The 27116-nt window shown below is 48.6% G+C and overlaps 1 protein-coding gene across 1 annotated transcript in view; it reads left to right on the top strand.

The window, feature by feature from the left end:
- Window positions 1–27116, top strand: part of PTPRN2 (protein tyrosine phosphatase receptor type N2) — a 911136-nt gene that overhangs the window by 378393 nt on the left and 505627 nt on the right. Inside the window, exon 10 of the mRNA XM_058535313.1 lies at window positions 9297–9383. Within this exon, the coding sequence (XP_058391296.1) occupies window positions 9297–9383 (87 nt within the window). The remainder of the gene's footprint in view (window positions 1–9296; window positions 9384–27116) is intronic.

Genomic DNA, 27116 nt, shown 5'->3' with positions numbered 1-27116 from the left:
TGGTTAGCAGGAACATCTGACCCAATGGCCAGATCCTGTTCTCAGCTTGATTTCATCTGGTCCATAAGAAAGAGACAATAACACCGTTGCAAAAATAAGATGTGGAGAAATTATGAGAGAGACACTCTTCAGTTTAGTTAAGGTAAAACATAGGTAAGGAAGCAACAGTTATGTGGGCTTACTCTTCAGTTCTGGAAGCCTACATCACAACATTCACTTAATAATAACATTTAAGTTTGAGCGTTTCCTTTTGTAATTTACTAGTATCATGGCCTTGGACAATGAATTTAATATCTCTAGTCTCAGTTCCACTCGTTTAAAATGAGGTTCATAATGGTACCTTCCTTACAGGTCTGTTGTGAGCATTAAATGAGATAATTTGCATATAGTCTTAGCATGGTGACGAGCATAACGAAACCTTCAAGAGTTTTCACTTCTCTTAATATTTCTGATGCTTAAGTTATTTTCACTATTTTTTTTTTAAGGGTGGCATTCCACAGCTCCTTTGTCATCTGACGTATTCAGTTTTTCTCATTTTTCATCCATTCTCTCATTCCAGCAATGATCTTAGGGCATCATGGATGTCCATAATGCTGCTGCACATGGTGTTTGAGGCTATCACAGATGTTGTTAGTTCTCATACTAGCTTCCCATCAAGTGAATGATGTGAATTCTTTAGATTTTCCCCTATTTTGCTTATTTAGTAGATCCCTAGGTGCATCCTCATTCAAAATGATTAACAGTAGTGTTCACATGCTGCTGTGCTTCAGAATGGAGATAGATTGGAGAGTGGAGACACTGTCTAGCTTTTGAAAATCCTTTCTGCCGCTAGATATCGAGGCGGGCAGTGAGGAGCACTCACAACCATCCCAGCTCTGACCCTGAGCCACTAAAAGTTCTCACATCTCTCTGTCTTCCATGGCAGTATTGGGCATCCAGGTAATCAGGGTGACAGCTGTCACAGATAGACAGCTGAAATTGCACGTGCTGTATCTATTGATTTTTGAGATTAACTCCAACTGCTTTCTAAGGAAGTTCAGACCATGAAATGACAGATGATGGCCATGTATTTTAAAAATAAAATGGAAATAACTGCATGCTCATTTTGAGTACAATCAGCACCATCTTATTTGTCCAGCTTATTGAATGGTACCACTGTTGTTGTAAGCCATTTGCCCTCCCTGCCTGGAGCAGTGACAACTTGCAATGACAAGACAGGAAAGGGGCTGATTGTACTCGTCGTGTAGTTTGTGTGATCAAGAGGCAAGCGGGTTCATAAACATATTCTGGGCTGGTGAACTTTATCAGTATCTGCAAGGCTTTTTTAAATAATCTTGTTATGGAGGAAAACGTTAAATTTCTGTATCGAGGGAGTGAAAGATTGTAGGGTTAGGAGATTGTCAAGCAGCTAACAGTGGGACTGGGATTCGTGATGCAGCCTCTGGACTCGCCATCTCATCATATTATCCCTTTGGTTTAAAACAAGCTAGAAAACGGAATTCATGGAATCTGGTAGCAAACCTTGGCTGGGAAGTTGGTTTACGTTCAGCATGTCGCAATAATAGACTTTGAGATACAAAGAAGGATGAGCTGTGGTTCACGCCCTCTGTGAGTCTGCAGTTTGTGGAAGGAGATGGGATGAAAATATATGAGATCATTACAGACCTTTTATAGTAAGTGGTGAGCTAGCTGGTTATGAATCAAAGTGCAGAGGGAATTTCAGGAGAAGAGGGAGCCTCATGGACCTACATGGTTAAAATTGGTGGGGCTTTGGTTGGTGGCCAGGATTTGAGGAGGAAAAGCGGGCATTGTGGGTGTGGGATCCGAGATAGGCGGGACAAGGAATGTGAACAGAAATAGGTCTCTGTGGGGCTGAGGGAGGAGGCTGGGCCAGCTGGAGCTGAGGGATCACTGTGATGAGAGGGAAGTCAGGTGGGGCAGGCAGGGTAGCCCGAGTGTGTTGATCCAAGAAGGGATATCATTGTCACGTGTCGCACTGGGTTTAGGGCCAGTGCTCTTTCTGGTGAGTTTGACAGCATGTGTGTGTATGTGTGTGCCTGTTCCATTGTCTCATGCTCATGCCCATGCCCATGCCATGCGAATGGAGGTGTGTGCGCACACCTGGGGAGTCCTTGGTGTGTGTGCAGGTGTGAGTGTGCACACCTGGGGAGTCGTTGGTGTCTTATCAGATGCCTCCTCTCCTAGGCCATATGGAACGACTTCCCTTGCTCATCCTCCCTGCAGGGCCAGGACTCCAGCTTTAGATTCTGTTCCCAGAGTACAGGGTTGCGAGAGAGGCCACCAGGGAGGCCAGTGTTTATGGCCCTGCAGCACTCAGGATATCCTGGCACGTGTCTAATACTGACAGAGTCCTCAGCAGGTAACAGGCACGTTTGTAGACAAAGCTTGGTCCAAGTGACCACAGAAAGATAGTTCTGACTACCCAGCCTGAACTGCTGACCATAACGTGGAAGACACATGTCATGAAGGAGAAGGACAGCAGGCTCAGTGGGGCCATGGGCAGTGCTCCTCATGGGGCACAGTGTCAAACTGAGCTTTATTTTTCCTACATTCTCATCTCTGTAGTAATTGTCACCTAACAGCCCGAATTCCTAAGATTTAGCTTTCATTCAGCTCAGGGGCCCATGCCTACTGTTGCCTCATGGAAATCAGACACCTCACACCTGGCCATAAGTGCATATTCTTATCATCAGTTCAAACTCTTTAAGATCTAAGGATGTGGGGCTGAAATATAACTTGGTTCTGAAATTGAGTTTTTCTGAGCACACCTGTGTTCTATTTGCACATGTTGCTGATGCACAGGAAGCCAAGGATGTGAAGGGATCTTTTTTTGCTGGAGCCTAAATCCCTTCACCTCTATCCCAAGGATTGGTGGGAGCCCGGGGACCCCTTACAAAGTGGGAAGTTCTATGGGTTACACAGAGGTATTCAGGGGATAGATATGGGAAGAGAGTATCCACATTAAAGTGGAGTGTGGACAGTGAGCAGGAGCCCATGTGCACACATTGCTGGTCCCACCCCTGTCTCCCTGATTTCTAACCTAGGGTCACCATCAGACCCCCGGAACACACACACAGGAGCGCCTTCCTGGAGTCTCTGCCCATTGCTGGGGGGCACATTCTCACAGCCGAGACCCCGTTTGCGTGGAGAGGACTTCTCTGGACAGGCCCTTCTAACTGTTTCTTTCAGGAGAGTTCCCCTTGCCCCACCCCGGGTGGACCTTGCTGTCTTCTCTTTTCATGAGACGAAAGCAGCCCAGCAGCTCTCAGCTTCCTCTCAGGAGATCTGGCGTCCATTAGGTTAAATTTGCACATTCTATCCCACTTTCTGGAGTTCTAAATGTTGTAACCCACTTGCTGTGTAAGATAATTCTTATTTACCTACATCCTTTTTATCTTTTTGCAAGTGGTAAACGCTTTCCTGGTCCAAGTGTTTCCCTCGTGCCGTGTTGCCTTTGTGGACAGATGTTCACCCACTCTTCATCTCCGCAGCTTGAGCAGCAGCAGCTCTTCAGTCTCCAACTGTGGCTTCCCCTCCTTGCTCACTTCAGCAACCCCGTTCATGACCTGTTCATCTCTGTTTCATGTTGTTGTGAGGAACAGCACCCCAAATCGAACATTTCAGGCTATGTTATCTGTCAATCGATCGTTAAAGCAGCATCTGTTGGGTGCTTACCCTGCAAGGCTGACACTACAGAGGTCCATGTGGCACCATCTCCGTCCTCATGGAGCTCTGGGTCAGTGGGAGAAGGAAGACCCATAAGCCATTAGGTGCAACAGGCTGTCCCAGGTGTGGGGTATGAACCTGGGTGGGAGTCCTCAGGGCCTGGATGACAAAGCAAGTTCTACCTAGAGGGAGGGAGAGTCTGGAAGAGCTTGATAGGGAAGTGGCTGAGCCTTGGGAGAAGAGTCCCTGCTTGTTCACTGGGGGGAAGGGGCACATGCAGGGTCAGCCCTGTGAGCACAGGGGCAAGTGTGGGGGCCGTGTGGCTGGCTTGGTGACCTGGATTGCAGTCCCAGCAAAGGGCAGGAGGAGCTGGTGAGACACAAGGCTGGACAAGTGGAAAAGACCCTTGTGGTTTTTCCAGGAGTTAGACCCTTCTTTAGGCAGAGTGATGAAGTGAGAGGGTGGGAGCAATGCTGGCAAGTGAGGAGCACTGAGTCTGTGTTCTCCTGCTTGGCGACCTGAGCCCACTGTGGCTGGCCCTTCCAAGTGGAGCTGCAGCCTGAGTCCAGGGCCCGGGCTCCCGCCCTGCCCTCCCCACTACCCTTCCCGGGCTTTTCACATGCCCTGGAGGGTGTTCTGGGACCTGAGACAGTCCAGGCACAGAATATGCCCACTTTTGGGAAATAAGCATTGGAAATGGGCAGGAAAGAAAGAGCAGGGTCCCATCTTTCAAGGACAATTGATTATTTCTCAATGGTAAAATTACAGAGAAAATGACCGTGAGAAGCCAGTGACAAAGGACACTCATGGCTCTCCTTGGGGAGGGGTTGGGAAAGGCGCCCCCTGCGGGAGTGTGGGAAGAGGAGCCCAGGTCAGTCTCCTCATGAACAGTGCCAGGAGAAGCATTTCCTGGGGCGGGCTCGGGCTGTTGGTAATGTAGTACCTGGGCTGGACAGTGGCTCAGTTTCAAGGTTCTTTTATACAAGTTGTCTCATTTGATTTTCATAGCAACTCTGCCAGCTAGGCGGGGCTCATTTAGTAATTTACATTTTAATGATTTAGACAGTGTTGGATCTTTTGATGTTTTGATATTTTGCTGTGTATCCATTCATTCGTGCAGTTAACACAACAGTTGAGTCGGCTGGTGTTGTATGCAAGGCAGCATGGCATAGTGGCCATGCCTGAACCCACATGGTAAAATCCTCATCCTGCTATTGCCAGTGCTGTCTTGGGACAAGGGGATGAACCCACGTTTCAGTTCCCACCTTGCAGTGCTGTGGTAGCTTCAAATGAGCTGAGATGTTAAGCTCTTATCTGGCTGGCACTGCCCTAATCACGGAGGGGCATGCTTACAAACTCCTCCACAAAAGAATTAAAACTCCTGAGAGAGTGGTCCAGGATTGGAGCGCCTGCAGGTGAGATGTCACCAGGGAGGCATGGAGGGAGATGGCCAGGCCAGCAGGAGACCAAGGATCCAGGCAGTAGGCCCAGGGATTCAGAAGTACCATGAGCCCAGGGCAGATTCCTGGAGGAGTTGAGAACTGAGAAGAAGAAAGGAGGAGGGAGGCACCTGGAACAGGTCCGCAAATTGCAGGATGTGCGTTGGGTCTATGAAGCAAGGTTTGGACCACAGGCCTGGACCTGGGTGAGGTCTGGGTCTGAATGTGTCAATTCAGAGGTTGGGGTGTCCCCCAAGCTATGTAAGCCTCCTCAAGCCTGTTTATTGGCTTATTCAGATGCTTCCTGGTTTCCCACACTGTGCTGGGACCACAAGAACCTGGGTACAAGGGGAATAACCTCCATCAAAGAGGGTAAAATGAACAGGAGGAATAACCCCAACTATGAGGGTAAAAGTTAACAGGAGTAAAATAACCCCTGTCTATGAGGGTAAAAGTGAACAGGAAGAATAAACCTCACCTATGGGGTAAAAGTGAACATGAGGAGAACCCCTATCTGTGAGGGTAATGTGAAGAGGAGGAATAAACCCCATCTATGAGGTAAAAGTGAACAGGGGAAATAACTCCTGTCTAGGAGGGTAAAAATGAACAGGAAGATTAACCCACAACTGTGAGGATAAAGTGAACAGGAGGAATAACCCATCGTCTATGAGAGTAAAAGTGAACAGGGGGAATAACCCCCAACTATGAGGTAAAGGCGAACAGAAGGAATGACTCTCAACTGTGAGGCTAAAAAACAGGAGGAATAAAAATGTCTGTGAGGTAAAAGTGAACAAGAACACTAACCGCAGTCAGTGAGGGAAAGTGAACAGGAGGAATAATCCCCGTCTGTGAGGATAGCGTGAACAGAAGGAATAACCCCCATCCATGAGGTAAAAGTGAACAAGAGGAAAAGTCTTCATCTGTGATGGTAAACGTGAACAAGAGGAATAACTCTTGTCTATGAGGGTAAGATGAACAGAAAGAATAAACACATCCATCAGGGTAAGTTAACCAGGAGGAATAACCCCATCTGTGAGGGTAAAGTGAACAGGAAGAATAACCCCTGTCTACAATGGTAAAAGTGAACAGGAGTAATACCTCCAGTCTCTGAGGTAAAAGTGAACAGGAAAAATTACCCCGTGTTTGAGGGTAAACTGAACAGGAGAAATAACTCTCATCTATGAGGATAAAAGTGAACAGGAGGAATAACCGCATCCATGAGGTAATTGTGAACAGGAAGAATAATGCCTGTCCTTAGGGTAAAAGTGAACAGGAGGAGTATCCCCCGTCTGTAAGGGTAAAGTGAACAGGAAGAATAACCACATCTATGGGGGTAAAATGAAAAGGAAGAATAACCACTGTCTTTGAGGGTAAAGTGAACAGAAAGAATAACCCCCATCTAGGAGGGTAAAAATAAACAGAAGGAATAACCCACATCTGTGAAGGAAAGTGAACAGAAGAAATATCCCCCATCTGTGAGGTAAAAGTGAAGAGGACAAATAAACCCTGTCTTTGAAGGTAAAGGTGAACAGGAGGAATAACCACGTCTATGAGGGTAAAGTTATCAGGAAGAAGAACCACCGTCTTTGAGAATAAAGTGAACAGGAGGAATAACCCTTGTTTATTAGAGTAAAAGTGAACAAGAGAAATAAAACCCTGACTGTGAGGTCAAAGTGAACATGAGGAATAACAACGTCTATGAGGGAAAAAGTGCACAAGAGGAATTATCCCCTGTCTAGGAGGGAAAAATTGTGCAGGAAGAATAAGTTCTGTCTGTGAGGTAAACGAGAACATGCAGAATAACTCCTGTCTGTGAGTGTAAAACTGACAGGTGGAATAACCACATCTATGAGGGTAAAGTGACAAAAGGAATAAACTTGGTCTCTGAGGATAAAGTGAACAGGGGAAATAAACTCTATTTAGGAGGGTAAAAGTGAACAGGAGGAATAATCCCCATGTGAGGCTGAAGTGAACCGGAGAAATTACCCCGTCTATGAAGTAAAAGCGAATAGGAGGATTAACCCCCATCTGTGAGGTAAAAATGAAAGGACAAATAACCCTTGTCTATGGGTAAAAGTGAACAGAAGGAATAGCCACTAGGTGTGAGGGTAAAGGTGAACAGGAGGAAGAACTCCTGTCTCTGAGGGTAAAGCGAACAGGAGGAATAACCCTCATCTGTGAGGGGTAAAGTGAACAAGAGAAATAACCTCCTCATGAGGGTGAAGTGAACAGGAGGAATGACTCCTATCTATGAGGGTAAAGGTGACCAGGAGGAATAACCCCTGCCTCTGAGGGTAAAAGTGAACAGGAAGAATAAGCTCTGTTTATGAGGGTAAGGTAAACAAAAGGAATAACCTCATTTATGAGGGTAAAAGGGAACAGGAAGAATAAGCCTGTCTATGAGATTAAATTGAACAGGAGGGATAACGCCTGCCTATGAGGGTAGAAGTGAACAGGAGGAATTACCCTGTCTGTGAGGGTAAAAGTAAATGGAAAGAATAACCCTTGTCTATGAGTTAAAGTGAACAGGAGGAATAACCTCATTTGTGAGGGTAAAAATGAACAGAAGGAATAACCCCCATCTCTGAGGGTAAAAGTCAACAGGAGGAATAAGTTCTGTCTGTGAGGTAAAAATGAACAGGTGGAATAACTACATCTGTGAGGTGAAAGTGACAGGAGGAATAACCGTGTCTATGAGAGAAAAGTGAACAGGAAGAGTAAACCTAGTCTCTGAGGATAAAGTGAATAGGAGGCATTACCCCTGTCTATATAGATAAAGTGATCAGGAGGAATAACCACATCTGCGAGGCTGTTTGGTACCTCCTCACCCCCCGAGACCCCGCCAGCTCTTAGAGACAGAGCGATCATGGGAAACCAGCATCGCTCCAGGTCTGCATCACTGCTCCCTGGTTGCATCTCCATGTTCCCTGCCCTTCACTCACAGGGCATACCGGCCTGAGTTCTTGAAACCTCCTGTCCTAGGTGGGGCCTTGGTGCCTGCTGTCCTCATCATCTGCCCTCTGTGCGTGTCTGTGTCCCGACATCTTCCTGTGAGGACACCAGTGATATTGGATCTGGGCCCACCCCAATGACCTCATTTTAACTTGATCATCTGCAACTACCCCGTTTTCACATAAGGTCACATTCTGAGGTTCCAGGTTTAGGATTTGAATGTGTGAATTTTTGGTGACACAATTCAACCCATGACAACACACTCTGTTTTTACTCATTGATGACTTTGCTGCCTGTGTCCCCACTAGAATGTAAACCCTATGAAGGCAGGGGCTCAGTCTTTGTTTATTGCTGCATTTTCTAAAACAGTGCCTGGTGCCCTTACAGTGGGCATTCTTGTACATTTGCTGAAGAAATGAATGAATGAATGAATGGGCAGCTAGGATGAAAACTTTGCTGTGCATCAGTTTTTATATAACAATATAATTGAATATTTTTTGAAGTGGTGCTACCAGGATTTCACAGGCAACATGTGATTTACAAATCTGAGTGCTGGCATTCAGGATTTGTAATTGGAATTTGAGTTACACGTGGTTACTGTTGACGCCTCTTCACGTAGAGCTGGCCTTGCTGGGGGTCTGAGGCCATGCATCATTCTGGAACATGTGCGCCTCTTTTAATGAGTCACTGCTGGTGGGCTGTCCATCCTGTCTCACTGTTTACCCTTAAAAGTGTGATATTTAAATATCCTTTCATTGGCATGTAGCTCATTTTAGAAATGAATCCATTAAAAAAATATGCATTTCCTTTGTACGTTTGACTCCCCATCCTGAAATCTGATTTTCAGCATCTGCTTCGCTCTCTGTCTCCCATCTCTTCTTTCTCCTTTCTTCTCCTTCCCTCCCCTCCCTCTTTATTATATTTTTTATTGAGGCCGAGATGAGCCAGTTGCTGCATCATAGGCCCATTACACTTCCTAACAATTCCATTTGCAGTGCATTGTTTGTCTCATTGCTAGAAAATTCAGGTGATTCATCACGCCTGAGGAAGCACCTGATCTCAGTTGCCCTGAGAGCCTGGTCACTATGTGACAGGAATACAGTGAGCAGGCGGCTCTCAGAAACCAAGAAGCTGAGGTGGGAGCTCTTGGCCTTGCAGCTTCTCAAGTATTGATGAGTTCCATTTTCTAATGCTACCCCCTTTGCTCTCCCTCAACAGACCCCTGAGCCTGGAAAAGGGGAAGGAGTTGATGGAGGGCGTCGCACGTCTCCTCAAGGTGCCGATGAGCGTCTTCACAGACATCGAGTGAGTGCCAGATGCAGGGTCTTGGGTTTTGTTCTCAGCTCACATCAGGTTCCATTTCATAAATTGGTTTGTGAGGGAAAGAACTGTGTGCCTGTGGCTCCTGTTAATTATATCAGAGAGAAACTGTTTAGGAAAGAAATGAAAGGAGAATTCCAGTGGGGTCTGGTAAGTTGTTTAAACACAGCTGAAACCTGTATGTAATTATAGAATTATCATCTCCTGAAGAGCGGGGGCCCACTGAGGCCTTGCTTCTTAGCCCTGCTGCTCCTAGAATCACCTAGGAGGCTCTAGAACCTTCTGGTGCCTATGCCTCACCTCACTGCAGATGAGTCAGAGCTTTGGGGGTGGCACACGTCAGCGAAAGCTCAGTCAGCAGTTATTGAGTGCCTGCAGTGTACAGACCCTGCTATGTACAAACCCTGCCAAACTTGCTGCACCGAGGGGAGGAGCTGGAGTTGCTGAGTGCCACCATCCCCTCTTGTCTTCAGTGGACTGAGTTTTAGAAAGATTTGGTAACGTTGGAGATTGAGGGGTGCTCATGTGACAGGCACACGTTGAGGGGCAACCATGTTCCTATTTCCTGAAAAGCACATAGAACAAGTTCCATTTGAGGGAAACAAATGGAAATACATTGATGTGAGGAGTGAGTGGAGTCACTAAGGGCAGCTGTGGACAGACCAGGCATGCCCTAGCTTGGAGAGCCTGAGCGCGGAGATCAGTTCTGAAAAGGCATGAGGACAGATTAGCGCATGTGGCATGAACTACCAAGGACTAGAAATACAGGCTTAGCTGAGCTGTCTGTTGATGTGCATGTGGACACAGGTACGTCCACCGCAGCCTACAGACACTCACTCGTCCCTTGTCCTCCACACAGCAGGTGAGTATGGAGTACCTGCTGTGACCTGGCATCGTGCTGGGAGCTAGGTGTATGGCATGAGCGACATTGCCCCCCACAAATATCGTACCACTTACTTGGAATGGCAGACAAGTGTACAGGCAGATAGCATGGAGGGTGCTTGGAGATGTGTATGGGGAACTACCTCCCCTAGCCTGGGGCCTTCTAGAAGAGGAGAGCTGAAGGATAGGTAGCGCTGTCCTGCAGAGAGGCGAGGTGTGCTCTGGAAGTGCATTCCCAGTGCGCAGCACAGAGCAGAGGATAAACTCAGTAAACATTTTGAATGAAGAAGTCCATGGACCGGCAAAGAGCTGCAGTGACTGAGGGAACTGCCAAGAGTTCACCTTACCTGGGGTGCACACACCTGGGTGCACAGGTGGGCTGTGCAGGTGAGAAGTACTGAGCAGTGGAGAGAAGGTGACGGCCATCTAAGGAGCCTGGACTCCAGACGCACAGCAGCAGGCCGTGAGGAAAGCAAGTCAGTCAGATTTGTGTGGGGAAAGAGCAGCCTGGCTGCAGTGTGGGCTCAGAAATGACGAGAGGGAGGAGGGTTTGCAACATTCCAGGTGAGAGAGGGACAAAGGGACCTGGTGTCAGGTGGCTGCAGTGGGCGTGTGGCGTAGAGGAGCCTGCCTGGGAGGCAGAATGGCGTGGACACGGAGGGGAGGGCGAGGGCAGGACAGAATCACAATGTACAGTGACCAGCCCCGCAGGATCCATCCCTGTGATCAGGACAGATACAGGTGGGGCTGCAGCAAGCGGTCCTGGAGCCCTGAGCTGTCAGGCATTTGCCTCTTAGGTCTGGACTGAGGAGGGCCGGGGATGGCTGGGCACCGGGGGCTCTGGTGGTGGAAGGTGGGCGGGGGCAGCAGCCGTCCTCATGTAGGGAAATACTTCCGTACTGTAATACCAGTGTGGCTGATTGAGCTCAGAGCGAGAGGAAACTGCTCAGACTGGGATATGTGGGGGCATTCAGGCAGCCAGGGACTTAGGACGGGAGAGGCATGGGGACCATCCTGACAGGTTCCGCTTGGTCAGACACTGGAGGACTCTAAGGGGCACAGACAAGGTTGCCAGGGGATGGATGCAGATGGCACAGTCCTGATGCAGTGGATACAGAGCCCTGTCTGTGACGGGGACAGAGAAGAGAGGACGGTGTAGAGGGGCGTGGGGTGGGGGTTCCCTTATACACATGCTCCAAGAACCACACAGACAAGTGTGTTGGCACCATCTGGGTCTGCCATCGTCCTCCTAGCTCTCCTGGCGTGTCCATGACCTGGACTGTGTCCAGGAGGGCAGGTAAGGAAGAGTCACAAAGAGGGTGATGCTCTGAGGTGTTTTTCTCTGCTCTGTCAACTTGAATGCAAACCTCAAACTATGAGGAAATGTCTCCCAGCTCCTGATCGCAGTGCACGGAGGGAGGCGCCGTGATCTCACCGGCATCACAAGGGGCGCACCCCTGCCCACGCTCAGTTGTGTCCATCGTGGAATGGGGATCCCAGCACTGTCTAGGTACTGAGAGGAGATAGAGAGGGGAGATGAGTCCATCCCGAGCAGTTTGCAATCTGGCTGAAGAGACACACGCACAAGAAGGCGTGGAGAACATCACAGAAGTACAGAATTGTTCAGCTGCAAGGGGCCGGGGGTGTTCCCACCCCACCTCCAGTCCAGGGCACTGTGGTGGGGTGGGGGTGATTTTGCAGCACCCAAAGAGCTGGGGCATCTCTACTCCCCGCTGTGGGGCCATCAGCCTTGAATATAGTTTGTCTGACTATCTGTGAGTCTTGCCACTCTGTGGAGCTTTCCAAGTTCTTTTTCCTACTGCCATTATTTTATTTTAAAGTGTATCACCTTTTATTTTGAGTAGGAAGTTGGGGGAGAGGGGCGAAGGCCGAGCTCTGGTTTTAATAGTCTGCAATTCCCTTCATGGGACTCCTTGGAGCCCACATAGCCCAAACTGTTCTCTCCAGCTAATGAGGGCCCTTGTATCAACTCTGTACCGGTGAATGTGACCATCTATAGAGACACAGTTTTTCATTCTCTGAGGGCCTGCTATGTGCTGTGTGCCAGGATGGAGCAGAGAGCAAGCGGGTGAGGTCCCTGCTCTCATGGAGCTGACCTTCCAGCAAATATAGACATGTGAATAGACCTGAGAAAGGTCAGGCAGCCAGAGTTCTCGTGGAAACGAAGGGGTGAAGGGACGAGGGCAGTGAGGAAGCTGTGTGAGGTCTAGGGAGGACATGCCAAGCCAGGGCTGAAGTGGCTGCCCAGTGGCCAGGCTGCTTATGAACAGAAGGGACAGCACGGTCCACGTGAGACACAGAAGGGCATGGTCCGCAGGAGACAGGTGAGGACGGTACAGTCCACATGAAACAGACAGGGACTGCACGGTCCGTGTGAGACAGGTGGGGATGATACAGTCCGGGTGAGACAGGTGGGGACAGCACGGTCCGCGTGAGACAGGTGGGGATGGCACGGTCCACATGAGACAGGTGGGGACGGCACGGTCCGCGTGAGACAGGGGACATGGAAAGGCTCACGTGAGATGGGCGGGGCAGGTTAGCTGGGCCTGAAGGTCCTTGTGAGGAGTGTGTTGTTTCTTCTGTGTGCTGGGAAGCCCCGAGAGAATTTTCATCAGGAGAGCATGTTTCCAGCTGTGTGAAGAATAAATTATAGGGGATAAGAGTGGAGGCCCAAGTGATCTGGGGGCTGCTGAGGTTTCTAGGTGAGGGATGATGACCCGGTACGAGGTGGGGTCTAGCCTTGGAGAGGAAGTCGTGAGTCTGGTGGCAGATGTGAGATTGGGAGTTATCCCGTTATAAATGCTCTATTTGTGTGTCTGGTTAAACCACACGTAAGCCCCATGGAAGCAACTTTTATTTTCACCTGTCACTTCAAGGGTTCTTTAGAATTGTCGTTTGTCAAATTGCATTCCTTTCAACACAGGATTCCACACCTGGTCTGTGTGTCTGCACTTCCCTTCCATATATGACCCCCCAAAAGGGGGTAGGCTGTAGGACTCAGGAACTCAGCCGTAAACACAGGCCCCATTGAGGGCCACACGCCAGCCGTTTGGCAAGCCATTCTCACTGACTATGGCCAGCGTCCACTTGCCCAAGTCATGGTCTCTGTGTGGACAGGCACAGCGAGAGCCAGGCCTGACCAGTGGTGCTGACTGTTCCCTTCAAAGGAGAGGGAGGTTTCCTGAGCATCCTGATGCTCTGTTCTGGCCTTCTGTGGGTGCCTTCCCTGCACTCCACACAGCACGAGTCATCTTCTGTCTTCACCACAGACCCTAAGCTCAGGGGTCAGAGTGGTCCCTGTACACATTCGCATCTGGTGCCCAGCACAGTGACCGCGTGGTGTGGGTGCGCGTTAAATGCATGAGTGATGGCACAACACGGGCATGCCCCCTCAGACCGTCCCACCAACAGTAGCTGAGGGTCCATTGCTTATTCTTCACTCCATAAGTAGGAGACGTTGAATATGGCCTGTGCTTCCGTAGGCCCTGGGAATTCACCAGTTGGTACCAGGGCCTGTGTCGCTGATGAGGGAGTGAATGAATGAGTGAGTGCCTCCTTCGTTAAAGGTGAGGATGTTGCAGCAGAAATCTGAGGGACTTAAATAACAGGAAGAGTTGGTCCCTCAGGAGGAGCTTCTAGGAGCAGCAGTGTGGCCTGAAGCATTGGTGAATGTCATCTCAGCTCTGCCTGTCATGAAGAACATTGGACAACAAAACAGTAATTGCACGAAGCAGCTTTAGAGTAAAAGTTCCTCAGGCCCACTCAGGACTGTGTTTATTGATTTTTCATTACTTTCCTTTAGCAAAACCCTGTGTGGGGATTGCGCAGCATAGAAGACAGAGGTCCCAGCCCTAGGAGGCCTCCTGCTCCCTGGAGACGCAGCCCCCTCACCACCCGCACTGCCACTGCTTATTTGTTGTGACTGAGGTGTGTTTGCATCAAGAGCCAGATGGAGGGGCGGGGGCTGCCGCACAACCTGGGCACAACGCTGCGGAGATGGCGGGGTTGGGATGTGGGGCTGGAGAGGCGCGTCTCGCAATAAGACCGGGGCTGCCCGTGGAGCAGCCTGGGAGCCTTCTAGTTCCACAGTGGTGCCCTGCCCTCTCATCTCTGCACCCCACTCCTTTCCTTTCCCACCATCCCCAGAACCGTCCCCCTGGTTGGGGGTACGACCCAGATTCTACAGCTCTGGAGGGAGCTGCACTGCGGCCAGGCTGGAAACTAAAGTGGCTGCGTGCGTCTTTGTGCACCTCACTAGCACAGACCTCGCACAGACAGGCCCACTGCACACCGCAGGACTGAGGTTCTTTTACACAGAGATGGAACTGCTGCTCACATCTCCAGGGCTTTTGTGGGTGGTGATGTTTTACAGTCTTTGGGTGCCATCGAAGGAAGGTGTAGGGTTTCTGTCTTTCTGGAGAGAACGCGACCTGGGTTTCCAAGGCTGAGAAGCACATTTCGCCCTGGACCTAAACTCAGTCCCCTAAGATGGGACGGATCTTCTCCCGCCACGTCCCACAGCGTTCTATGTTGCCTACCTGCTACCTCCCTTTCTCCCCCACCCAGCATCTTTCCCATTCCTCCCTCATCAGGGGGATCGAGTGTTCAAGAAGTAAACAAGGCTCATCCATCTTTAGGAGTCTCAGCAAAGTGGCAGGACCATCAGCTGCCAGGAGGCTGGGAGTGGGGCATCAAGACCAGAGGGTCTTCAGGTGGGAGGGGCATGTCTGGATTGGAGGGGCTTCAGGTGCATGCTAATTTAAGTGCGAAGCTGGTTGCACTCCCTCTCTTCCTGCCCTTTACCTCAGGTCAGCTCCTCACTCCTTGTTCCCACTCAAGCAAATGGCTTCTATGTCTGGAGACTGATTCGAGCAGGTGAGTATCCAAGGAGCACTTTCCAGCCTCTCTGAAGGGCAGGCCTGAGCTGGCTAGCTGAGCTGGGTGCCAAACCAGACATTTTGTAAATACCGCTTGCCACAGTCTCTTCCCTGCTCAGAAAACTGGGGGCTTCCTACTTCCTACAGAGCCAACCCTGATACCACCGCCCTCTCTTTAGACCTCTTGGAATCTGGTCCACAGGTCTCGTGTGAGCCAAACACTCAAGAGTACCTTCCCCTGTGGCCTTGCCCAGCTGGGGGTGTCCTCAGTCTCCCCTGCTCCTAATCTTGTTCATGTTTCAAAGCTGAGATCTTGTGCTCTTGGTGCCAAAGCCTCTGAAGCCCTCAGTCCTGGCTGGTTAATGTCTGTAATTACTGTGTGTGTATGTGTGTGTGCACATGTGGTGTTAGCTTTGCCTCTCCCAAGATGTATGTGTTGTCCTGTGTGTCACCCCAGGACTCAGCACAGTGATGGCACACACCAAGGACAGGACGTGCGCCCTCTGGACAGACTGAGTTAGGTGATGGAGGCCCCGGGGAGGGGTGATCACATGAGCAGCACTTGGCTTTGCATTTAGAGCACATTCTTGGGGCTGTTCATTGTTCTAGGAGAGGAAGAGAGGCCTCCATGGGAGCTGGCACCCTCAGAGATTATCTGCATTTTTATGGAAGTACTAGTTATGCTTAATATGTTTTGTTAATGGTTATGTAGCTGTCAAGTAAATTCCATTATTTCTTATTACATCATTAGAAGCCATTAAAACGGCATTAGCATGCTGATGTAATTATGCCAGCAGACGCACAACGACCAGTTATGATTTTATAATCTAATCATGGCTGTCCACGGCGGTGCTGATTGATGCTCGGGCTGCTTTCTGCAGTTCTCAGTCAGGTGGGCGGTGCTGCAGGGACCTACAATAGAAAAGAAGACATTCTGAGCTCATTGACTCCACAGAGAGGTGGGGACCAGTGTCAGTGCCGCTTCTAACGAGCTTCCGCTGCTTCAGGGATCAGCCCCTGAAGGCTTGGATCAACGGAGGGCATCCGGGAGGACAGCCTAATTCTGTGATCAATCTTCATGTGTTTTCACGATGTAAGAAGCAGTTTAGTTTCCCATCTGTGGGGTTTACTGGATTGATGAAAATACAGTGTTCTTGTTTTTCAAGATGCTTACTAAGGATGCAGCAGTGGGAGTTCACAGTCCTGACACTTTTCATTAGGGTCTCCCGTGCACAGAGTTGGGGGATGCCCGAGCCCAGCTGAGGCTCCCTCTGCCCCTCCTCCCTGGGCCCCACACCCTCGTCCGCCCCCCTACACCTCCCTCCACCTGTGAGAGGACCCATAGGAGTTTGGAGGCTTCGGGAAAGCCTGCTTCAGTTTTCTGTGGCAGAATTGTCATTATTTGCCCCCTCATATTGTCTCTGTGATTTACAAAGACATTTAATAGGAAGTAGAAGTAGGAGGAAGGGTCAGAATGGCCTTTAACTCACTGGGTTGACTCCTCTGGCTTGCTGTGTGGCCCAAGTGATTACAAAGCCCTGGATACTTTGGTGTGCATCCCAAGGCAGTGCAAATTAAAAGTGGCAGAGCTTATGCTCAAGGTAAATAAACATTGCTCACAGCCAAGAGCCTCCAACAGTACAACCCGGAGCCCTACTGGAGGGCTTGGTATAAAGTGTTTGCACCTTACTTAATGTGTCTGCTGCCTGCAGGCTTTGGTGCTCACAGGTGGATGCTGTCACCTTGCTCTACCTCGGTTCAGGGTTTGCTCGGTGATGCTACCTTAAGGGGGCAGAGAAGGAGGGGCCGGATGGAGTCCTTTCTTCCCAGAGCAGGAGCACTGGCTCTGCCCTGTGTACACACTGTGAGATTGCCAAGATCCAGCCGACTGGCTAGAGACAGCTACATGTGGTTTTCCTTGAAATACAGAGTTTCAAGGAATTGTCACAATTTGTCAAAACAGCCTCAGCTTTGTCTTTAGGCTAAAGATGAGACAGCAGGAAGGAACTGCCGTGTATTCACACATAATAATTGTGTTTGAGTGAAAGATGCCATTTCTCATTTTAAATAGATCTCCATGCTTTGATTAAGGACATTAGTATTTAAAGTATTGATTGAGCCCCCTTGTCATCAGTGTTGACAACTTAGAAGAGTCAAGTTACTTAGCATTTCTAAACCTCAGTTTCCCCACCTGTAAATCGTGGACAGTCAGGGCATAGTGTGGCTATGACCTAGGACCCTGCTATCAGGAGGCCCCCACTTGGTTCAATGCTCTGCTGCTGCTGTCTTGAAACTCTGAATATTAAGTTCTTTAACAGGAGGCCCTGCATTTCCATTTTGCACTGGGTTCCACAATCACACAGCTGGTCCTGAGGCTGACAGGGTTGCTGTGAAGATCCTGGGAGAGAACTCCAGCAGAGGGCTTAGACCAGTGCCTGCTGTGTAAATATTCAACCCAAGTCAGCCTGTCCCGTTGTTCTAGCATCACGTTCACTGTTCCGTCAAAAAACGACTCTCATGTCTACTGCTGTCCAGAGGTTTGGACGGTCCAGTAGTTAGGGACTCCCTGAGAGACTCTTATAGTGACTCTTTGATCTAGAACAGTGGAATCTTTTTCTCTCCTGGTAGATCATGAGGTCCTTGAAGGCAAGGACTGTGTCTTATTACTCGGTGATGTATCTTCAGTGCCTGGAACAGTGTCGGGCACACATGAGGTGCTCAGGCTTTGCTCAGCGAGTGAGTGAATGACTCAGTCCGTCGGTAGGCTCTGGATACAGGCACCTGAGTTTCCATCTGTTTTTCTCCACTTGCCATTAGACCTTGGGCAAATTAAACCAAGAAACATGTAAACACATGAAAAATGTTAGATTTATATTGAAATAAAACTAAACACTGCAGTAAATATATATTTTATATATATTTGTCAATGTGCTGTCAATACGAGACACCTCTGCTCAGTTCCTTATTTTTCTCACAAGAATAAAGTGGAAATCATTTTTAGTCTTCTGCTTTTCTCTCTTGGGTCAGCGACGTTACAAACATGCTATTGTCAGCAAGGCTGTTGAGCAGGCAAGTCAGGACACTTTATTCAGGATCCATCTCTATGGGAAAGCCTTAAAGGACTGGACTTCACCATCCTGCAGGAGTCCTCACTTCTCACACGTGGGAACTTAATCCGTAACGAGGGACAGGAGAAAAATACACAAACACCCTGATTGGGGAACCTAGCGACTCTTTCCTGCCCCAGTGGAAACCGGCCTCCGAGTGTTTGTTGCATCACATTGTGAGTTACAAACTGGAATATGTATAAAGGCCAGGCCGGTGCCCTCGGTAATTTAGCAGCCTGGGTGTCCAGGAAAACAAAAATAAAACCAGGGAAAAAACAGAGTGAGCTCAGCACCCAGGAGATCCTCAGGAACAGGTGGACGTGGCAGGCTGGAGGTCCAGGGCCCATCCTACAAGGAGGGAGCTTACCGTCCAGCCTGTGCTGCTTGTCCAGCAGCACTGAAAGGCCATCGTGCCCAGTTCTCTGAGGTTTCAAGAAAAGCCTTAGTCCTAATTTTTAGGTGACCACTTTTGTTTCTAAATGTTTTTCACTAATAATTCAGTTACTTACTTAATTTTTGTTTAATTCATTCCTCTTTAAGCACCATGTGAGTCCAGCTGCAACAGAATACACATCTCAGGCGGCCCTGGTCCTTCAGGCACGAAGGGCGTTCTGCTCTTCCTGGTTGGGCAGACCTAGGCAGTCATGGAACGAGTCCATGCCGGTGTCATACAGGGTTCCTTGTGACTGGTCATACCACCTATCAGTCAGAACAGGAAAATAAGTTGTTGTGAGAATTAAAAACTAAGCAAATGCTTTCAAAGTTCAAAGCCAAAACATAAATATTGAATAATCTATTTTCTTCCAAATGCTCTGTGAGAAGAAAAGAGGGCCAGGACAGGCATTCCCTAGACAGAAAGGAATTCCCAGATTGCACATAATCACGACGTAATTGTGAATAAGAGACAATCTGCACAGAAAAGCAATTACTGAAGCCTTTAGGAAGATAAAGCATCATCAATAATTATGTTTTGGTTAACCTCACGTTATGTTAAATTATCTTGCAATAACTTTGCAAGTCTATGTTTCCTCACACATTGAAGTAGGAACTGATTGTCTCAGTCCTTCCTCCTTTGTAGGCCGTCAAATTAGATATTTTGGAAAGTTATTGCCTGATGTTTGGGAGGCAGAAATATATAATTGTGCAGAAAATATGGTAATAGCAAGTATGCTTTAGGGATATATGTGTGCATTACTTTGCTATCTACCTGGAATTCTAGAATTTTGTGATATGACATCGATGGAATGAGGCATGCACAGATAATTCTGTAGCAGCCAGATGTGAGCTCATTTTTCTGTTGGCAGCGTGGATTAGCCCACTACTGACCTGCGGGCTTCCCCAGAGTTAGGGACAGCTGATGAGGAAGACTGGGAAGAGGCTGGTAATACTCAGACTCAGTTCAGGGGCAGTACCAGTTTTAGGGAAAGAAAGTGTAAGCAACGTGGTTCTTGGCCCAGTGACAGAGTGAGGCGAGGACACTGATGAATGCCAGTGTGTAGACTGTCTGATGATCACAGTGTTCTACAAAAAGCTCTCAATGGAGAATCAAGAAGTCAGTCTTCCAGTGGTGGTGTTGATATTAGAACTGGACTATTTGGGGCTCATCCTTAAAACTCCATGTTTTTCAGTTTATTCATCTATAAAATGAGAGCATTGCCAGATAAATTGCTTTGGGTCTAAATTATGCGATTATGTTGTTCAGCTCTACACTAGCACATTCTCCTGGTTTGTGCTCTCTTGAGGCCAGCTGTGGCGCTGGGTGCAATGTGTGCATCTCTAGTGCCTCAGCCTGAAGGCTAGTTGAGGGGCTGCTTTAAGAAGCCCCTCAAAAGCAGGTAGTATATATAAAGAAATCTTCCTCCTCTTACTTGGCCTCAAATTTATGTTCAGCCAGAAACAGTAAGTCTCTTAAATCACTCTGATTTTGTTTGGTAACTTTGAGACCTTTATTAACACTTTGTTTTTCTTAAACTAATACTGAGTAAGGTGCAAAATGAGCAGTTCACTAAATGTATAGCCCACTTTACTTGAGAAAAGTTAATGCAGATATATTCTTAAGTAATAGATAGGATTTTGAGAAAATGTCTCAATACGTTTGCATTAATGTAGGCAATATATACATACATATCTCTATTATCTATCCATCTATCCATCATCCTTCCGTCCATGTTATGGGCTTCTTCTCAAATGCAGGCATCAGACAGACAAAGCACAGATCAGTCTGTAAAGCCAAGGGGGAGCATGCTAGTAAAAATTTTTTTAAATTAAATATTCTATCAGAAGTTTGTTTTCTTTTATTTCTAAACAACTTTCAAGAAAATGCATCAGTTAAAAAGATCAGCATTTACTTTTACCTTAGTTGTAAAGCATCAACATTAAATGATTAACTTTAAAACTATCTGCTGTTGTCAAATGTGCCTTCTTGATCTTATTTTTCCCCCGAAATTTAAGGGAACCTGAACCTGGGAGTTTCGATAAACTGAGTACAAAGTTAGCTTCTTTTTAGCCAGTGTTTATAAGGAAAACTATGGTCATATATGTTATATTCAGTGTAGACCCTAAAGGTTGACCAGATACAAATACTCTCGTGTTATGTATAACCTATTATTATATAGAAAAAACAACACCCAGATGAGCCAAACTAAGTGGAACCCTCAGTTGACTGGAATTTTACAGTGTTCTATGTTTTGGAAATGGTGTTAAATAATAACAAAAATAAGCTTTCATCAGAGATTGGCTTGCCTTCCCCAGTCTCGACTGAAATACAGGTCTGAGTACAGACTGAGTTCAGTGTCTAGTAATTCCTATGATTAGAGTATCATGCAATGAAAATTAATATTCAGAAGAAGACCTTGAGATCCATGATTATGTATATTCATATGTCAGTATATTGGTATTATAAAGGCAGAACATTATATGTATTTTTAAATTATTTTAATGACAAAAGTAGGGGAAAAAAGGGATTTCTAAATGTGATCCTCGGACACAGTTCAGGGGCAGTACCAGTTTTAGGGAAAGAAAGTGTCCCCATTTAAAGAAAAGACCATTTAGAACTCTTACTCTCAATACTCTGGTTAATGGAGGGCTGGCTTGTTTGTTTCATAAACCTTAAGTGATAGGAGGGGAAAATCCTGGAAAACAAGTGACATATCAATGTTAAAATGCTAGAAGTTACTTCTATTCTTTGTTAGCATGTTCTGTGACCATGAAAAAGAAAATGAGCAATTATCAATATATAGTCAATGTCAATAGAAACACTGAATTTTAAAGAGCTCAGGACCAATTGGACTTACATTTAAAACAGAGATAACTACAGCTAGAATTAGAGTGATGAGAGAATCTCTCATCTGTGGCACATGTGTGGTTTGCTTCAATTGGTTAAAGGTAGTTTTAAATCAGTGAATTCTGCAAGATCTCAGGGATATATGTTTTCAAAGTATTTCCAGCCTTGTTGGGAATTGACTCCTAATAATAATGTGTAGTTTTTACCTCCTAGTATAGTCTCCACAGGGGGCCATGTAAAAGCATTTTTCAAGAGTCGCACACCCACTGAGATCTCCTAAGCTGAGATGTGGTTGTGAAGACTCTCTTTTACTAGAGTAAGAAAGATTTGCGTCTAGGTGGGTGGGTTCCACCTTTTGGCATTTCTTCCACTATAAACAGGAATCACCTCTCACAATAAGTGCATTTGACTGTCAGAAAGTTGACTATACTTCTGACCTGATGTTTGTCTTTCTTTCTCTCCGTTTCAGTCATTACTTCCTAATCTAAACCTCAGTTCTTTGTATCAGTAGAGTTGATATATCGTGCTGCAGGACGAACTCCACTCATTTATCGACATATGATTTCCTCAAAAAGAAAAAAGAAAGAACGGGACTTGTCTTCTCCCTGCAAGCTCTACTATTAAATGTTATGTTTGCTTCACAGAGACTTTGCAAGGCTCTAGACGTCTGTTTTATTTTTTACTTCCTCCTTAAACAAAGTAATTCCCCCTTTCTATGCCAGCATTATGGACATGGAGCTTCCTAAGTTTTCCCCAAATTTATGGAGGACTGGATTGTTGAACAAGACGGTCAGGACAGCCAAGGCCACAGGGTCCTAGGAGGAAGACGGTAGTAATCAGTGGTACCTCACTCCCGCCCCAGTAGCCTCATTCAGACCCTACACAGCCTTAGCCTTTTGGGCACAGGGAGCCCCTATTAATGAGTAGGGAAGGATGGGACAGTTTGGGCATGGGGAGCCCCTCTTATTGATTACCGAAGGGTGGGTATCCTCCTGGTATCTGAGTTCCCAGCTGCCAGCCCATGGCCGGACTTGCATGTAAGCTTTCTAGGGATGGCAGTCTCAGGCCTGCGGTGTTAACCTTTGCTGCAAAAGTGGGGGCCTGGGAGAAAGACTTTCTTTGCCCCTGAGTTAGGGTGAGACTGAGAGTTGACAAGTGAGATTAGAAGCACATCTTAGGAGGTTCTCCCCTGACCTCCCCTGACTCCATCATCCACTGTCCACGTAGGAATGCGAGTCCTGTCTGCTTACCCACACCCAGCCCCTCCTGGGCGTGCCCTCCCACTGGGGCCAATATTGCCTCAAGGGAGAGAACACAGGTGTGTGGGGGCAGAAATCCTGGACATCACAGTGATCCGTAGCCCTGCAGAGAGCCACAGCACGTAAGCAGTGCTTGGTGTATCTGTGGTATTGACACGTCGTGGTCAGGAGCGAATGTCTATAGCGTTTCCTTAGGGGATCAATGAAGGAAGGTGGAGAGTGAGACTCGAGAGAGTGAGCCTTGGTGGGGCCTCATGACTTGGGCTTGTGCGTTGTGTGTTGGTTTATTCTGCATGTTTGGACATCCAGATACTTCAGTGCTCTCAGGCAGGATGTAGGAGGGCTCATATTTGGGCTGGCCCCAGGCTCCGGAGAGGATGCCTCTTTGCTCTGTCTCTTTTGGTGGGAGGGAGTGGGGGTTCATGCAATGGCCACTGTGCCCCAGAAGTCTTGATGTCGTTGGGTAGAAATGACTTATGCCCTTGAAATACATCTATAAGAGCAATGTGCTTGTGTCAAACCGTAGCACAGACCGTAAGTGAAGGGGCGCCGAGGGTGAGCACTGGGGCGGGAGTGGCATTCCGGGAGGAGGTGGGCTTTGAGGAGGGGAGGCCCTGGGAAGGTCAGAGGTGCTGGGTGGGATCGTCAGACCTTTGTGGTCCATGGGAGAGGGTGGGTGTACAGTGGGACTGGCCACCTACTGGGGGACCTCCACTTCCTATGTCCCTGCTGGAGCCCCGTGCCGGGACAGGGTGGAGTCAGGCTCTCTGTCCCTAGGTCACCCCTGCATTTCCATCTCTCACCCGTCCCCCTGTCTGTGTGGGACCTGCCTTCCCTTCCAATCCCTGCGGAGCTGGCTGAGGATCCTCCTCCACTTCCTTGCTCTCTGGTGTGACGTGGGGTCTGAGTGTGAGCTCTGAGCCCATCCCTATTCCACCTCTTTCCTCCACAACTGGCCAGGAGGCGCCAAGAGCCCCTGAGGCTGAGGACACGTGCTCAGCCAATTAGAACTCTTCAGGCCTGCGGCTTCCACCAGATCGAGGATTATCCTTTTCTGAGCACGCCCAGGCTTCTAGACTCAAGGAGCTGGAGGGTCTGGGTATTCACCCACAAAGATCACGAACACCAGCCCACGGACTGGGAAGGCCCAGGGTCAGCTTCAGAGCTCAGTGTGGCAGTGGCTTCGACATGGTTTGCCGGGACGTGATAACGGCTGATGCTGCAGAGTGCAGGGCCAGTGGACGTGCCCCACTGCTCTCCCGCCCGTGGGAGTGGGCGGTTGATCCTTAGGGCAGTTGATCCTCCCTGATCATAGGTAAAAGTGAAACTTTGCAAACTTCCACCCTTTACTTGTCACCAGCAAGGAAGTACTGTGCCTCATAGCTGGCGTGGGGTAGGAGCGTTGGTGCGGCGGCTCTGGGGCAGGCATCAGTCCTCAAGTGTCTCCCTTCTTCTCTAAGGTGGAATTTCAGTGGTTACTCCGTGACTAACAGGCACTACGTTTTGAAGAAGTCTCAATAACCTGTGCCTAAATATGTTCAGTTTCAGAGCCTGAAATAAAATTAAAATACCACCTCTCTCTGTAATTGGCTGATAGCCTCCTTGTCTGAGACCTCTTTTGACATGTTCATGAGTTTATCTTGAAAGGGGAGCTGTAGGGTGTTAACCACGTGTGGCCTCCCCTGGAGAGCGGGGGAGACACCTGCTTCTTGGGACACACAGTGGCCTTGAAACCCATGGGGTCTGGGAAGTTGGAGCAGGTGGCTCTGTGTGCCAACTCTGTGGTTCCCCAAAATGTGTTTTCTCACCTAAAGAGTGATGGTGTGACCACCTCAGAGGTGAGCTGCACAGAGTGTAAGGAGACCTGCGGCTTGTGGCCTCCCTTGCCGGCTTTGGAGGAGTGGGGGCTCCTCTCTCTTCTTCCCTCCTGAGCTGCGTTGAGGAGATTGGAGTGGACGGCAGGAGAGCACGCTGAGCGAAGGCCACCAAGAAGGCTCCCGTGGCATGAGAGACGAGGGTGCTGATGGTCCACAGGCAGGAAAGGAGCCCTGAGTCGGGCTGTCGAGGGGCCTGGAGGTGCTCTGAAGCAAGTCCTTAGATTGGGGATGTTGGTGCTTGGAGTGTTTACTCAAGTGGACTGATTTTTACTCAAGAGTGGACTGATTCCATTTGCCTTAATTAGAGTGTCTAGGAACGCCTTAGAGAAGAGACCTCAGCCAGAGGTCCAGGCTGCAGCGAAGGTGACCCCATTCTAATTCCAGGGGGTCCCTGATGGCTCGCTCGCTACTGCTCCGGGATCCTGGAAGCTCTGAGTGGTAACAGCTGCACCCTCAAAGTGGAAACACCAGCCGAAAGTCACCTCGTTTGTCAGAGTCATCTCTGCGCTCAAATGCCGAAAGCGAAGGAAAGACGGAAAATGAGCAAGTAGTGGAGATGGCATGAGGGAGGACCCCATGTCTCCAAGGAGGCGAGCACAGCAAGCACGCGGTCGTGACCGCCTGTGACATCCTGGGTGTCGCCAGTGGTGGCTCTGTCGGCTCTGTGAGGTGCCCTCCTCCCATCTGTGGGGTTGTTGTAAGCAGGAGTCGTCTGATTGCGTCCACTGTCTGTCTTGGAGCGTCGGCCCCGCGGCCTCACGCCTCCACCGTTGTACTGGGACCCGCCCAAGGTGCGTGTGGTGTAGTGAACACAGCGTTTCTTTAGTCTACCCCCTACACACCTCACAGGAAATTGCCGTGTGTGGTGCCTGCGTCCTTGCCTCCTGTTCATTCACCTGGAATGCGTTCTAGTCTTCTAAGGAGACTGTCCTTAGGACCTCTCCACGGAGGTGCTTCGTGGGGACCCCACCTGTGGTGCGATGCCACTGCTGCACCATCAGCAGAGCCTAGGGTGGACTTGCTTTAACTGGTTCCTGCATTTAGTGACTAGTATGACGGCAAGGTTCTAGGGCATTCCGTTTGCTTCAGAGTTCATTCTTTTTATTGCCCTTTAATACCCTGCATTTAAAAAGACTGGTCAAAACACTTTATGCCCAAGGAATACTTACTTCAGAGTCCTACAGACGATGGGAGCACCTGGCGTAGTGTACCCCTGGTGTCTGTTCCAGCTGGACACTCCCCACTGCTGTTCTCTGGCACGGCAGTAACTCTCTGGGCCTTTCAGCATGTTTCCTGTCACTTTGATGCTTTCTCTCTCATCAAAAAGTCGCTTGTCTCATTCTGTGAATTTTAATTGAGCATCTCCTCTGTGCTGGCCCTGAACCACGGGGTGGCCCCGGCACCAGACATCTGTGCTGGCCTCACGCTGCCACCCTGCTCTTGGAGTTCTCTTCCACTAGAGGGTAAGGTAGGCTGCACTTGCTCCTGGGACAACTTCCCACGGAATGTGGCAGCCCTGAAAGGCCGGCAGAGGAACATGCCGAAGTGCCCACGGCTGGAGTCGTCACTCCTCAGGAATTGAAGTGCTCTCATGTCTCATGCGTGCTCTCATCCATGAATACCGTTTGAGCTGGCTGGAGCAGGTGTGCAGACAGGCCTTCCACCACCCCACCTTCTTGTGACTCTGTTGACCAAAACTGCTTCTTCCGTTTGGAAGGAAGAGTCCTCCTCCTGTGTGCTCCGTCCATCCGCCTCGGCAGTGGGCATTTGCTGAGATGGGCAAGGTGTTCCCTCAGCAGTCAACCACCAAGCCCCATTTCTGCACAAATCCTGTCATTTCCTCATCCCTGTAAACAGAACAGAAGAGAGAGGGTCACAGTTTGCAACATGTTACAAATGCTTTATGGCTGAGGGCAGTGCAGTGGAAATTGAGTGGCAAGCAGTGGCAGAGGCACTGACAGCCCACAGGGGGGTAATTCATCTGTAAATGTCAAGTGATCTATTCCACAGGTCACTAAGGGAGACGGCGGTGCATTGGCATCGGGAGTCTCCCCACACATTGCTTACCTTGACTAGGAAAAAAATTCGGCAAATGAGGTGAGAGTCATTCGGAATGTGTGCCCTGATGCAGCCTGTGAAATCTCACACTTGAAATTCCCAGATATTATTTCCCGATACTGCATTAAGTATATGCCTAGATCTAATATTTTGAATATTTTCCCAACACAGCAAGGCGATCTTTCTTTTCCTTGTCAGCCTCTGGTTTTTGCCGGGCCTTCAGCCTACGTGTCCAGTCCTGTGTCCAGCTCGGACATCTGCACTGAGGTGCTGTTCTGAAGGGAGAAACCTCCAACAATCAGAGCCCTTCAGGGCACGCGTGAAATGAGTTGTCTCCACCCGCTGTTTGCAAAC

Source organism: Diceros bicornis, chromosome 3 (assembly GCF_020826845.1).
Source record: "Diceros bicornis minor isolate mBicDic1 chromosome 3, mDicBic1.mat.cur, whole genome shotgun sequence".
In the NCBI taxonomy this organism is placed as follows: domain Eukaryota; kingdom Metazoa; phylum Chordata; class Mammalia; order Perissodactyla; family Rhinocerotidae; genus Diceros; species Diceros bicornis.
Note: the sequence above shows the minus strand (reverse complement) of the source record. Positions and strands in the feature narration are given on the sequence as shown.